This window comes from Xenopus tropicalis, chromosome 1 (assembly GCF_000004195.4).
Source record: "Xenopus tropicalis strain Nigerian chromosome 1, UCB_Xtro_10.0, whole genome shotgun sequence".
Lineage (NCBI taxonomy): Eukaryota > Metazoa > Chordata > Amphibia > Anura > Pipidae > Xenopus > Xenopus tropicalis.
The window spans coordinates 52,259,017-52,275,254 of NC_030677.2; the positions used below are offsets into that span (position 1 = coordinate 52,259,017).

At 36.8% G+C, this 16,238-nt stretch overlaps 1 protein-coding gene across 2 annotated transcripts in view; it reads left to right on the forward strand.

Moving 5' to 3' along the window:
- Window positions 1-16,238, forward strand: part of fstl5 (follistati like 5) — a 262,487-nt gene that overhangs the window by 202,295 nt on the left and 43,954 nt on the right. For both annotated transcript variants that reach the window (XM_002934742.4, XM_004911161.3), the window contains exons 8-9: window positions 697-817; window positions 2,565-2,726. In XM_002934742.4, the coding sequence (XP_002934788.3) occupies window positions 697-817; window positions 2,565-2,726 (283 nt within the window). The remainder of the gene's footprint in view (window positions 1-696; window positions 818-2,564; window positions 2,727-16,238) is intronic.

Here is a 16,238-nt window from a genome sequence, read left to right on the forward strand (position 1 = left end):
TTTGTGACCTGCAATTTACCTGGCCTTTAATGTGTCAATTTTTATATAGATACCAATGTGAGGTTATTGCATGTTTTATTACTTCAATGTGATTCCAGAAAAAATCATTGATTTTTAGAAAGCTCTGAGTGCACAGTTTTGACATCTATTTGTCTTTGAATTAAGACCTTCTCACCTTTCTCTACCCCAGATTTCCCCTCCATCTCACCATAATAATAAAAAAAGATAATATAGACAGACCTGGATTTGTGGGCAGGCCACACAGGCCCGGGCCTAGGATGGCAAATCTGGGGGCGGCATGCCACCTGCTGGCTGCATATGAACTGGGGACTGGGCAAGAGATTTTGACAACTGTTTGAATCTCCTACCCAGTCCCCAGTTCTGGCGAGTGGGGGTATATGAGCAGGTGGTGGCTGCAAGTGCGGGGGGACGGCGGTGAGAGTGACCTAGGGGCACTCCATCTTTAAATTTGGTCTTGAATATACATGTGTAAAAAGATGAAATAAACTAAAAATATGTTTGATTTAGTTTATTTCCCTCTGTTCCTGGCAATAAATTCAGTATAACTCAAAGATTCATGATTGAAAAGTAAAATCTCTTGCATTAGCACTCATCTGCCAGGCAGAAGATTGTAATTAATGACATATTATTGAGATATTTACACTAACCTTATTTTTTATTAAATTATCCCTTCAGGATTTTGGAGATGATGGATCTTTATACATTACGAAGGCTACCACAACCCACATGGGAAATTACAGTTGCCATGCTGATGGCTATGATAAGCTTTATCAGATTCATATTCTCCAAGTGAATGGTAGGTATTCTAATCACAATGCCACAAAAAAATGAAATCTTTTTATAGCTTCTCTTTTAGTGAAGTCTGTATTTTAATTGAAAAGGCACAATGTGAGAAATGTATTCTTGTGCTCTTGTTATGAGCTCTATTCAAACCATCTTCCACAAAATTCTTATTCCTTGGATAGTGCCAAGGCAGTCCTTACATTGATTGGACAGGTGACAGTAACTTCTTCCTCAACACATTTTTACTGCATTTTTTTGTGATGCATTGCTAGGTTATTTAAGCTTTTTACATTTCAACCACTTTAATAAGAAAACCAAGTCTAACTCAATCTCTTTAGCAAGCTTGCATGGAGGTGAAATATGGGACTGTAACTAAATGCAAGATGAAATAGTAGTACTTACAACACCAAAAGCATAAGAATACTAAAGGTCCCTACAGATCTCCCCTTTTATACAATCCAATTGCCCAAAAGATCTGACCTCCTCAGACTTCACTAATTTTAAGGGATTAAAAGAGATTTTCTGGTATGAGACCCCTACAAAACTTAGCCACATGTTTCCACACACCTCACCACTGTGTTGGAGAAAATGCATCCATAGCGGCTCCCTAAAACACATGACAATGCCCTATAATTATACAATTTTGGAGAGACATATAAGACTTTTTATCCCAGGTGGAAAGACCATGATGGGAAGACCAATTCCAGATAACACATCTGCAGAACAGAAACACAATTTTTAGCATTACTTATACTAGCACACAGCACACTGAAAATGTATATAATCTATAGTTTCACCAGTTACTAAGAATATGAATTGAGAATAGGATAAAGCTGTGAAACTACAATCTTTCACCATGCTTCCTACAGACCTAGGGACAGTTTTGTCATTTGGAGAAAGGTTTAGAAAAAGTGCCCTGAGATACTGGGAATATATTTTGAAAGGTCACCCTTCCCCCACAATTATATACCGTCTCCAGTTATGCTTAGCAGTATGTCTAAAACAGCACAGTTACAATGCGGGACAATGCAACCAACAAAATATAGACATTTTAATTTCAAATTACTCTGGTGTCTTCCTCTATATAGTACAGGTATGGCACCCATTTTCCAAAATGCTCGGGACCTGGGGTTTTCTGCATAAGGTAATTCTGTACTTTGCATCTCTTTACCTTAAGTCTTCTAAAAATCATTTAAACATTCAATAAACCCAATAGTATTGTTTTGCCTCCAATAAGGATTATTATATCTTTGAATCAGTTCTATGGGAGATGGCCTTCCAGTAATTCAGAGCTTTCTGGATAATGGGTTTCCAGATAACAGATCCCATACCTGTAATGGTATAGACTCACATTAAACTTTAATTGCTTTAAAAGGGTACAGGTTTCTAGGTATAGATTTCCCTGATATAGTAAACACCATGTATTAGGTCCATCATTTCTAGCCTGCTTAGAGGGGCTTCAGTGGACTCCTTGCTTCACAGTACTGAATTTGGTGGGGTAAGAGCCGCAGAGAGATATATTTAAAGAGCTTTGTGTAATGAAGTAGGGCAAAGAGCTTAAGTTAAAATAACAATAGAAGGACACTCTGTTGCTAGGAGACATAATGAACCAACATTGAAGTTCAAAATTCCAGCGGTGCAGTGCATTTTGTATATATTGTTTGGTAAATTTGAATATTAGAGCTGTGGATAATGTGTATTAATGTGTATTAGCATGTTAAGTAATGTCAAAATTATGTATTTCTTTTCTGTTTCTTTAGTGCCACCTGTTATTCGTGTCTATCCAGAAAGTCAAGCCAGAGAACCAGGGGTGACTGCCAGCCTTAGATGTCATGCAGATGGAATACCAAAGCCACAGCTCAGTTGGCTAAAGAACGGAATTGACATGACTCCAAAATTATCTAAACAGCTAACATTACAAGGTAAGTTAATGACCTGTAAGTAAAGTTAATTTCAAAGAAGAACATAATAACTTTAATTATTTTCATGTGGTTTATTTTATTGCATTCCTTTTTGTGTTCTCTATAAGACTTCTAACCCAGACACAGACCTTATATGAGCTATTTATAAAAGTAATAATAAGTAATATTATGTAAGCACATTTGTTTGGCCTCTAGCTAAGTGTCTGCTGTTTCCTGACTCATAATGCTTTTCTGTTATATACTTTTCTTTTGCTGTGAACTGATTTTGTACTAACATATCTCAGTATTTTATACACTACTCTCAGAAATTAGTTTCTTATATGGTTTTCTTGAAGCTAGCACCCTTACACACTATGGGGCTGATTTACTAATCCACAAATTCGAATCCGAATGGGAAAAATTCGAATTGGAAACGAACATTTTGCGACTTTTTATCTTTTTTTGCGATTTTTTTCGTCGCCGTTACGACTTTATTGTAAATTGTCGCGACTTTTTCGTAGCCGTTACGACTTGCGCGAAAAGTTGCGACTTTTTCGTAGCCGTTACGATTTGCTCGTACATTGTCGCGACTTTTTCGTATTGAGCGCTCGTAAACGGCTGGGACAAAACTTTCCGACTTTGCATGATTTTGGAAGCCTCCCATAGGACTCAATGGCACTCTGCAGCTCCAACCTGGCCCAAGAAAAGTCACGATACTGAAACTTGAATGAATCCGAAACTTTCGTACTCGGCGCGACGGCTACGGAAAAGTCGCGACAATTCGCGCAAGTTGTAACGCTACGAAAAAGTCGCGACAATTTGCGAACCAGTCGTAACGGCTACGAAAAAATCGTGAAAATTTAAGAAAAAATCGCAAAATACCGATCATTACAAAAAAAAACGCATTTGGACGCCTTCGGACCGTTTGTGGATTAGTAACAAAAGCCATGTTTCCTAACTATTTGTTATTATAAAGCATTTATTGAAAATAACTTTACCCAACCCCATAAAAGAGTAATTCGATCAAATGGAAATAATGAGCTGTGTATAAACAAATACGTCTCTTACCTAAGCACTCCTCCCTAGGCAGTGACTCAAGAAAACTAGGAAGCTAGAAGTAAAAGTGAATTGCTTAGTTCAAGAAATAAAAAAACAATAGATGTTCCTTAATTAAAACAAAAGAGAAAATGTATGTTCAGCACAAGCCCTATTCATTGGGTTTAGCTAAGAACTAAAGTGTTTGGGCACAGTCATTCAGTAACAGGTGACAAGCAAATATATGTAGATTCAACACAGTAAACACAAGTCACTTTATTATAGTGTAAGGTTGAGATTATTGTCATTTTTTATATTGTAATTTTCTACTGTCACATAAATCAAGCAGCTGCTTTGCATAAATCAGTGGCACCAGAAACAGAGGAACCTCATGCAGAAAGCTAGCAGGCAAATAAACCAATTTATAAGCTGTCTGCTCAGACTGGTGTCACTAAAAAGGTGTTTAGGAAGATAAAAAGGCAGATTTCTGGAGAAATCTGAATACGGTAGATATTAATCTGTATCTCCATGGATGCTTCAGCAAACTTTATGTATAGTATCGAATATACAGGGCACTTTAATATCACTAAATTTGATGTGTGATATTTGTCCATATCTGTTTTTGCATCAAAACCAAACCACCTAGATGTACACATGCACAAAGACAGTCACATAACTACCCACATACAGTCAGAATGATCCCCTTTGCATTTTTGATCTTATTTAACATTGTTTTTGTGGCTTGTGTCTATTCATAGAAATGGTTCACATGTTAGGGAAGCATCTATATTTAGGATGCCAATTATTTACTGAGAGTATGCACCTCACATTTTTAACATGCTGTATTCATCCATTTCAGTTTTGACCCAAGGCCATTTAGTTGGCTGAAACCATGCCAGCTTCCTATTGGTTTTAGTTGGCTTAATCTGTCTTCATGCTTAATTAAGTATAAAGTGAGACCTTTGGCTCTAAGTTCTAAGATATTGCATTAAATCCAGCTTAAAGCTGCCCTAGTCCTCTTATCACTACTTACATATTTTAGGGTAAGAACTAGGTTATACAAAATTAGTGAAATAATGTTGTTCCTATTATATGATCATATAATGTCAAAGCAGCATTTATGTTACTTTTTACCTATGATATGTAATTAACAATTTTTTAAAGTTTGCCAATGCTTAAGAGGCTTTTGATGAGATGTAGAAAAGATCTCTGAGTATTTGACCAGCCCAACATTTGTGCCAGCTGGGCAGGGGCTCAGTGTAATAATGGGCTACCCAACATACCCAATGATTATGAAAAGAAGCTATAGGGAATAGAACACAAAAATGCATTCTCACTATCATAAGGTAGTTGTACAGTAACTCATATTAATAAAGCAGCCATAAGTCTAAAGCACATGGCAATTAACATTATTCTTTGGGATGACCACAATGTGTATTTTGCTAGCTAGGTTTTGATTCTGCCAAATTTTTCTGCCAGACTTTTTGTCTTTCTATCAAAGATCATGTAGGAAGTTAGGTGCTGCAAAGTATTACTTTTCATAGTAATAATATGATGATAATATATATTTTGAAGCGGCTCCCTTACTATTATAGTTTTAACGCCATGCATAGAAAAGGGGATGAAGTGTCAATTTTGAAAATATGTGTGCATATTTATATTTTGCTGACAAGTGTAATATTTACCATTAAGCTGTTTTATTTCTACTTAAAAAATGTGAGAAATGCTTCAATATACCAATCTGGTGTGAGTTTTGTGAAATCTGTAAGCAGTGTTTAGGCACTTTTATGACAGTGGGGATCACTTATCACTACTGTGCCAACTTTCACCTGGGCAGTATTCCATAGCAACCAATCTTTCATTTTGTTTCATTGTTCTACCTGCAGCTGGCAAAAAAAGAGAATCTTTGATAGGTTTCTGTGGATTGCTGCCAAGGTGCAGATTAGCCTAATGTTGATAAATGAGCCCCAGTGAATTGTGTTTGCATGGGCCAAAGTGTGAGCCATATAAATATAAATATACAGCACAAACTTTTTCAATTATGTGCCAAATAATTGCATACTCCTATGTATACTGGATAGAAAACTGTTCAGACTACGTGTAACACTCAGAGGATGTTTCTTGGGAGATAAAAAGCCTAATTTACAAACCCAATGCATAATGCAAAGTGTTATTTCCAGATGTAATTTTCCAGAGTACATGCTAAGTGGTACATGCAACCATTGCAACCATTTGTATGCAATAAATCAACAGGGAAAATATGTCTGGCACAAAGCTTGATTAACGCTGCCCAGAGCTGATAGAATGACATGGGTGCCAGTATCTCTATAAATGGTTTCAATGCACACTCATTTTGCATCCAGTTTAGTGCTTTTCCCTTGCAATTGTACATAGCGTAATGGGGTTGATTCACTAAAGTGTGTTAAAACGGGCGCTATTTATAGCATGCATTAAAAATTTTATTGCTTCTTATTTTTTTGCGACAACGCACGATTCACTAAAAGGATACTTGCGTTAATTTAGACGCAATGTTGTTTGCGTTATTTAAGTCACGATGAGCGTTTTGCTTGCGTTATTTTCCACGCGTGCATTAATTCCCGCTGCGCAAGATATATTTCGCCGCTTGCTATATTAGCAAACGATTTAACGCATATTACCATCACGTTCATAAAACTACTTTTCTGAAAATGACCATTTCCCTGAAAACTGGAGGCTGCACGTACTTGAAAAAATCCCACTGCGAAGTCCATATTGTGTTGCCAAAAGCTCATGAACCACAATTTTCTTTAAGTACCGCCTGCCCCAAGTAGGTGTTAATCTTTGCACAGACTAATGCAATATTTAGTGCGTTTAATGCTTCATATGTGTTTGTGAATCATGCGTTAGTATTATATCTATGCGCAAATTAACGCATGCGTTATAGCGCGATTTAACGCATGCAAAATTACTTTAACAAAGTGGTCATTATTTATCGCATCAATTTTAACGAAAAAACACTTATCGACCTTTAGTGAATCGGCCCCAATGTGTGGTAAAGTTGAAGTTCTAATTTAATTTTGTAAAAAAAAAACTCTGGCATTCTAGTGTAATAATAATAATATTTTTTTTTGCACTTTGTCAACTGCCTTCTGGTAAAAAAAAATGTTTTAAATTACCCCGGGTTTCTGCTGTAAAATTGCTTCCCCCAAACTGCATTTGTCAATGATCTGTCCAACTTAAGTGTCATTGAGATGTGCATGTTAGGGAGCAGCAGAACATACAGGCTATAACAGGAGCATGCAGCATTCCCTGGGGCACACAAGCTTATTTTTGTGCCCCTTAGTGCTTTAGCATTTGTGCCCCTTAAAAAGTAAATGAACCCTTTTGTGTAGTAAACTATTTAAGAAAATAAGAGCAACCAATCAGGTATTTACTTTCATTTTATGCTAGTAGTAGTTAGTTCAAAACAAATGTCTAATTGCTTCCCTATATTATATTTGTAAATAAGCCTTCCATCTGCCTTTCTTTCTCTCTCTGCCCCTACCTTTTTTTTTTGTCTGTATCTCCTTATTTCATCCTCACCCCTTCCTACTTTCTCACTAGCACTCATTTACAAAATTTAAGACATGCTGACAGCACTAGTTTGTATACAAAATCAACCTCTCATTTACCTTATTCTGAAAAGTATTTATGCCTAAGCCTGCAGTACATGGCACAAGGAAACCCTGGAGTTGCTGGCTATATGTGATGCTAAATTCCAGGGTTCCCTTTGTAGGTTCTGGAAGTGAGTTCATGCCTGTACAAAATCTGAAGAGCAGTGTGTGCATATCATTAACCAGAACATTAACTGCGACCCAATTTGCTCCCTCAAATTGCACCTGCCCTTGTGTTAATAAATAAGCCCTGTTGTGTTACAGTCAGTCTGCATTCTAAGCATCACGTTATTGCTCTTGATCTGTTACTTCTATTATTTCCTTTTCTTTTAACCCCCACCCAAAGCACATTTCTCTTCCCACTTAATTTCAGTTTTGTAGTTACTACACATCAAAATACACACACAGTTTACATTATGATATGTAAAATGTGTAACATGCAATTGCTTTGTGGAATGAGTGTTATAAAAAGAAATACAGCAGAAGATTTAGAGTGTAGAGACAGAGGAGAAAGGAAAATAAGTACAGAAAATTCAAGCTAATTCTTTGCAGCTCAGCACGGTCCCGACTAGTTTGCTATTGTAGCGTTATGAAAGTAATCCATTGAAGCTACCAAAGTCCCTGTTTCATCTTTATTAAAAAATGCCTCAATGGTTGCTTCTATCCTCAAGGAGTAATCTGGTATGACATCTTTCATTTGTCCAGTGGATAATTCTACTTGCAAGTCTTCTAACCCCACAGCATTCATTATCAGATAGCATTCAGTATGTTTTCAGTTTTCTCTGCCTGAGGGGCGAATTGGACTTTTCTGTCTCTTTCACTTACTTGAAGATGCTAAGTAAACCTTTATGGAGTTTTACCTGCAACATCCCTCTGTTTCTTTAGTCCTGAAACACTAATGCAAGTTCATGTTCTTTCCCATACTGAGTAGAGTGGCAATATTTTAACTTGATTATCTGTCACATAACTCTCTTTTTACAATCTATTAAAAGTACAGCAGCAAAAATCATTTCCTGTGCCTATCGACTTTGCTGTTTCGCTTCAATCCTCTCAGCTGGCATCAAACTGAAGAAATATTATACCTGCTTATTATGTTTGCCTTCATTTGATTCTCTCGGTCTCTTAGTCTCTTATTAGGCAAGATCAAATGATCAAAAATAAGGCCCGAGTGGATGTTACTTCTTGCTCTGTCAGAAATATTGATAATCTTGTTAAAGAAGGACCAAAGGCAAACTGAAATGTAATATAATATAACAGGATATAGTACAGTCTGTAGTTTTGTGGACTGGCATTTATAATGCCGTTATACAATGTAATAGAGTATGATATTACTCTTCAGTATTGTCAGGGTCAGATTGGGCTGGTGGGGTACTGGGAAAAACCCGGTGGGCCCAGACTTGATCCCCACTGGAGCTCCCCTGAAGCTCTAAAAGTAAGTTTACTTTTAAGGTCAGTGGGGGCCCCTGGGGGTCCTGCACGCCCCAGTCCGACCCTGATTATTGGGCATCTATTTACCCATAAATATGTATGTTCCTTAGGGAGTTATTCTACACTGCAACTGCTAAAGTCAATAGGCATTTTTTTTAGGCAACTTTTTTATGCATGTGACTTTTTTCCAAATGCTTTAAAGTCAAGGGGGTTATTTGGATTATTGGTTTTTTTACTCATGTTTTTGTGAAGAAAAAAATTCTTTGCAGAATTTTGCCACAAATCCATGGCTTGTGAAAAAAAAATCACTCATCAATATCTACAGAATGTTGTTATAATGTCCATGCTATCTATGGATACCTTTGTATTGTTGCTACTTTTTATAACTGAACTGAAACATATTTATATATGTGCATATTGGCTCAAATGTTTTGACCACACCTGTTTTTGCGACCACACCCCCTAAATACCACTCCCATTTTACAAAATTTGGCAGGTTATTTAAAGTTTGAAAACAGTTTTGGGGTCTTGTTTTATGTGTTATTAAAGTTTTGCTAAAAAAGGTGTAATTGCCCTTTAAGGTGCAAGTCTCAGTTCCCACATGAGACCTATATAGCTTATTAGTTACAACTGTATCCAAGTGCAGGTGTTGAGTAGTCTGGACTCTTTGCCAAAAGCTACTTATATAATTAAGTTTGAGAAACTTTGTATCTTTTTTGATGTTTAGTGCAGGAGATCAAAGGGAAATGAAGACCTGGAATAAGAATCTGGGACTGTGGGTTGAGCTGCTAAAATTGAGACAGTTGGGAGATATGGTTTTGCAGTTAGGAAATTATATGTAGTTCTGTTCAGTTTCAACCTGCTGTACTTAGTGATAGTTTCCTTTAGGGATGCACTGAATTCACTGTTTTGGTATCTGGCCAAACCCTGAATCCTTTGTGAAAAATTCAGCTGAATACTGAACCAAATCCTAATTGCATTTGAAAATTAGGCCAAGAAGGGGCTAAAGAGAACCACACGCAAATTTTCAACTTCCGTGCTTATGATTTTAAAGGGAAACGAAAGTCAAAGTCACTTGGGGGTGCCAAAATGTTAGGCACCCCCAAGTGACTTTAACCGCTTACCTCGTACCCCGGGCTGGTGCCCCTGTTAGGAGAAAACAGCACCAGCCCGGGGCACCTGGAGCGCAGCGCTTCCGTCTTCCTGGCTTCCTTTTCCTGAGTGCCAGCGGTGGGCGCATGCGCAGTAGAGTGAAAAGCCGACTTTAACATTTAAGTTCGGCTTTTCACTCTACTGCGCATGCGCGCGCAGCGAATCAGGAAAAGGAAGCGCCGGCAGCTACCCCGGGCTGGTGCTGTTCCTTCCTCACAGGGGCACCAGCCCGGGGTAAAAGGTAGGCGGTCAAAGTCACTTGGGGGTGCCTAACATTTTGGCACCCCCAAGTGACTTTGACTTTATTTTTCCTTTAAGGATTCACATTCCGTTCGGCCAAGCGCATTGATTCAGCCAGATCCAAATCCTGCTAAAAAAGGACAAATCTTGACCTAATCCTGAACTGAATTCTATTTTCCTTAGATCTGGGCTGGGATCAATGCTGAACATTGTTATGAGCAGGCCTCCACAGACAGCTGAATTCCACCATAATGACACAAGTATGCAGATCTTACTGATGTTTATTCCACAGTTAAAATCTTCTATACAATTAATCAATCCAGTCCGTCAGAGAATATTTTATAATAGGCAGCTAGATAGCCACTAACTGTTTAAGAGGGGAAGGGTTAAAGGTCACAGCAGCTTCCTGGAACTACAGGGAAACATGAAGGACAAATGTAAAAGATATAGCACACACCACAATCTACAGTATATAAACTGAAGTTGTGTGTAACATAACAGTAGTGTACAGTGTACTGTATATTGGTGCAATTTAGCATCAATATGTGTTGTCATCTCTTGGACCCCAATATGCAGATAAATAAATGTGACATCTGCTCAGTAGTATAATATAAATTATTATGGACAGAATGTAATGCAGAATAAGAAAAAAGACCAATTTGGGAAATTAAAGTGACAATAAAGCTCTGGCAGATAGTTTATATTACAAAGTTATAGCCTAGAATATAAATGTTTTTCTGTATTATCTTTTAAGGAAAGCACTCTTATTTCACAAAAATATTATACATATAATTTAGGGCTCATTTACAACTTCAACAGTGGTTGCGGTCTCAAAAAAATAAATGCAGTCATTTGTCAAATTGATGTCATTCATGAAAGGTACTTGCACCCAGACATACTTCTTGCACTGTAGTTTTTCTGAATTGCACACAAGTGCATCTATTAACACAGCGGCGGAAGTTTCTGGGTCCTAATAGAGGGCTATGTCAATGCACACAGTGCACAAAAAAAAATGATGTAGAAATAATTATGACACCAAGTGCCAGAAATTATGTAATCCCAAAAATTTTGTCTGTTTCGTCAGAATGTGTCTGCACAATTGTACTTGTTTTGTTGTATCACCTTCAGTGGTGTCAAACAAAACTCCACCTTAGGGATGCAATTACACTGAAATTATGGGGGGAAATATTCTGCATTCTGGGTAAACACCATGGAAAATTGTGACCAAAATTACACTTTGAACACTATACTTGCATACTTTTAGAGTACAGACATACTGTATGTTAGATTACATATGTTGCACACTGGGCTAGACTTCCAGCATAGCGACTTCAGCCTTGTGCCCTTTATGTGGTCATGGAACTTATCAGTGACTTATTCTGTAAAATACAGAATAATATATATTATCTGCTCTAAAGTGTCAGTAAGCCTAGCTACAGTATGTATTTCCATTTTTTTCCAACAGGTCAATTTCCCCTCTTCTCCCTCTTGTATAAACTCCAACTGTTGACAGACATAACAAAAAACATGTGTACAGTATTTTTACAGTATTATTGGTAATATTGCCCTTTAATTTAGCTGCTTTATTGAACACCTCACAATTTAAATGATTTTTGGCCTCTACTTAGTGAACAGAATGTTATTAAATGTCATTCTCTCTTTTATTTACCTTTAGCTCAAGGTTTAACTTTACTGAAACAATGGCTTATTCCTTAGAAAAATATAAATATTGTTTTCTAAAACACCATACCGAGTATTAGGAAATTTTTACTGCATCGTATTTTTTTCTGTAATTTGTACCTTCTAATTAAACTGATGCTCATTGTTGGGTAATTTTGGGTAATGATTAGACTGCTGGTTGTATCCAGTATCCTGTCTTTTTCTATGTGTATTTTTCTATGCCTGTATGTTGTACATCATTTTGTTCCTTAACATGACAGAAAGGCAGGGCTTGCAGAAAAACACAACAGAACTGGAATATATTACAATAGTAGCTTCCCAAACATTCCTTGGAGAGATTTATATTTAAATAACACGGGGGAAATAACAAGTATTATTCTGAATGACTCTTTAGATAAATATTGCATATTGTGCATTTTTGCTCAAATAACTCACTTGCATATTCCACAAGCAGGCAGGTGATAAAATAAAACTGCATTCTACTCTAAAAAAAGAAAAATGGGAATCTCGCAGGAATCTATTTTGCACTGTGAACGAGGCTTTAAATGGTTCTTTTGATCCAGTAAGCATGTCAGAAAAACTTTAATGTATGCAAAATGTATTATCCTGGCTTTATCCATTTATTGCTCAATTTTTAAGATTTTAATACTCCAGTCCTTGAAATAAATCTAAGGTGTACACAATGAAAATGTGTATTACAACATGTTTGTTATATGATAAAAGGTGCTTCTTTAAGGAAATAATTTTAAGCTTGAGCTTGGCAGCGACCCATCTTATTCTAGAAATGCTTTATTAAGCAGGAAGAGCCATGTATACCTACAAGACTGTAGGATGGTCTCCCGTGCACTAAACTATGTCCATCCAATCAATCCATACTGCTTCTGCCTGATTCGTCTTCATAAATGAATGACTACAGTTTGTAGTTGCTACCACTGGATAAAAATCCACTTATATGAATTAGATTTAAAATATTAAGGATTAAATGAAAAAAAAAAAATTATAAAATATACCAGTATTATCCAGTTACTGTCTACTAAGTGTCCCACTTATCTTTTTTTTTCTTCTGAACTCACTTGTACAGTATTTATCCGGTATTGAGGGAATTTGATTACAATGTCTAAAAGCAAGATGATTCATTTGTTTGGCCAAGCATGAACTGAAAGAAAGAGAGAGGTGGTAGTGAAATGCACATTAAGTAGTTTATGAACTGAATTAGAGAGATAGAAGATTGGGAATTTTTTTTGGGGGGGGGAGTAAATTCTTTTTTTGGGTGGCTGTATTATGGCTCATCAGAGTATAGAACATTGCACATTCCTTCAATGCAATAAAAGGGCATGTCATGTAACAATATTTTGATATACGTGTGCCTTTAAATTGGTTGTTCACCTTTAAATTAGACAGGAATATGACTAGAGTAGGGCCTAAATAGAAAGATAATTAATAAAAAGTAACAATAACAGATTAATTATAGAATAATTATTTTTTTGTCTGCTTAAAAGAGTCAGAAGGGGAAGCAAAATAATAAAAAACTAAAAAAAAAAAAAAAAATAGAAAGGGAAGTTTAAAAACATACTTCATGTCAGTTTAAAAGGTCACTGAATGAAATATGATTGGCTGTTGTTGGCTCCACCCAGTTTTTCTAACCTTGAACTGCAATTTAAATTTTGGGGACCCTGGTTATGATAGTGTCAGAATTGACACTATTGAAAGTCAATAAGTAACATCTGATTGACGGTTGGTGGATCCACCCATTTTTCCTAACCTTGAACTCCAGTTACCCAAGGTTTAGGGACCCTGGCATTAATATTTCAAGAATGTCAGCAGTTTAAATTTAAACCAATAAAAGTCAGTGGGTGAAATCTGATTGCCTGTTGTTGCCTCCACCCATTTTTATTAATCTGTGAGAAAGGCAGCTGTTTAAATATAAACCAATTCAATTTAATTGGTAAATCTGATTGGCTGTTGGGGGCTCTGCTCACTTTTCCTAACCTTTAATCTTAGTCTGCTAGTGACCAACTATGAAAACTTTGAGGAAATGGTGTTAAATGTGTAAGAATGGTAGCAGTTTAGATTTCCCCATTAAAATCAATTATACCAATTTGATTGGCTGTTGGTGGTGCCACTTTTTTCAAATCTTGAATTATTGCCACCCAATGATTAATTCTTCAAGTCTGGGTGACCCTGATTTAAATAGTATGAGAATGGCAGCATTTTAAATATAAACCAATAAAATTCAATAGGTGAAATCTGATTGGCTATTAGCAGACCCCTAGTGACCAACTGTAAAGTGTTAGGTACCCTGGCATTAATACTGTGAGAATGGCAGCAGGTTGAATGTCCCCCATTTAAAGCTAATTGGTAAAATCTGATTGGCTGTTGGTGAACCACAGTTTTCCTGAAAATGGCAGCATTTTTAAATTTAAACCAATTAAGTTTAATGGGTGAAATCTGATTGGCTGTTGGTGGCACCACTTGTTCTAACCTTTAACCTTAGTCCCCCAGTGACCAATTTGGACAAATTTTAAGATTCTGAGATAAATCTGATTGGCTGTTGGTGGCTCCACCCTCTTTTTTCAAACCTAGAATTATTGTCACCCAGTGACAAACTCTGCAAAGTTTGGGGACCGTAGTTTAATTAGTATGAGAATGACAGCATTTTAAATTTAAACCAATAAAATGTAATAGGTTAAACTGATTGGCTGTTGGTGTCTCCACCCACTTTTTCAAACCTAAAATTGCAGCCCTCTCTTTACCAACTGTCAACAGTTTGGGGACCCTGGTGTTAGAAAACTGTGAGAATGGCAGCAGGTTGAATTTCCCCATTCAAAGTCAGTAGGTAAAATCTGATTGGCTGTTGGTGGGATCTCTTAGAAAAGCACAACCAACCTGCTCTGCTATAGGATGAAGAAGTGTGGAGAGTTTGGGTGTTGTACCCCTACAACAGGAGTAGCATTTAGAAAGAATAAGAAAAAAATTAAGAAAAAGAAGCGGAAGAACAATATGTTGTTTACTATTCCAGGTTACTGGGGAAGAATTGTGGAACAGGAAGTAATAGAAAGCATTCAAAGCTTCTGAAAGAATCATATTCAGAATGCAGTCCGAAGCTAGACATATAGTTTCATTGTGCGAAATAACGCAAAAACTTCAGGGCAGAATATATAAAACATCTCGAGAGAATTTAGTAATATAAATCATCAGTTCAAAGGTAAAAATTACTGCTGGACATTATGTTAGAAGTATTTGCAATAAAATATTTGTGATCTTTGCCATTGGCTGCCTCCTGAATAAAACATTACTCCAGAGGTCTTAAACAGCAAAGCCTCCTGAATGTCAAATGAAAAATTCAAAACATAAAAATGGCAACCAAATCTGGGTTTCCCTACATGTTAATGGCAATTGTATTACGCCAGAGGGCAGCACATATGTCGAAAGAGAAAGTGATACCCAGTGGAAAAATGTATTACAATATGCTTTTTATATGAGAACAAAAATAGGATTTTTTCAAAGCTTTAGGTTGTCAGTGTGCAATGGCCTATGGGTGATCCATCTCATTCTAGAAGTGCTTTATTAAGCATGAAGATAACTCAAAGCCATGCATGCCTATGTGACTGTAGCCTTCACCCGCCTGGGCTCCCATGCACTAAGCTGTGTCCATCCAATCAATGCATGCTGCTTCTGTCAGATTCATCTTCATCAATAAAAGATTTTGGTTTACCTTGCAGTTGCTACCACTGATTACAAAATAAATAACATTCAAAGGAATGCATCAAGTGCACAACATGTTACCAGATCATGTTAAAATGACTTATAATTAGCGATGAGCAAAATTTTTCACCAGGCATGGATTTGCAGCAAAATTCCCCATTTTTTCCAAAAAACGGGTGCAAAAATTTGCTGCAAAAAAAATTGGCAAGTAAGCATATAGTTGCCCGCGTTCACAAATGTTTCGCTCATCACATTACTCATAGGGACACATTTATAAAAGCACGAATGCTCGAGCGTTCATGCGAACACTCTGAGCGTATTTTCGCCGATTTTTTCGGGCGTCCGCACGACTTTTTCGTACTGTGCACGACTTTTTCGTACTGTGCACGACTTTTTCGGACGTTTGCACAAAAATATCGGAAAGGTTTTACCGTTGTTTACAATTGTTCGATACGAAAATTTAGTGACTTTCGGATTGCCAATACGATATTATCGTAACTAATACGATTTTTTCATAAGCATTTTCGTGATATTTTCGATCTTCCGAAATTTTCGTTTCCAATGCGTTTTTTTCCCATTCGTGATTCGGATTCGTGGATTAGTAAATGTGCCCCATAATGTCTTGGTGTTGGGTTATTTCATCTGTGCTGTAAATTACAAA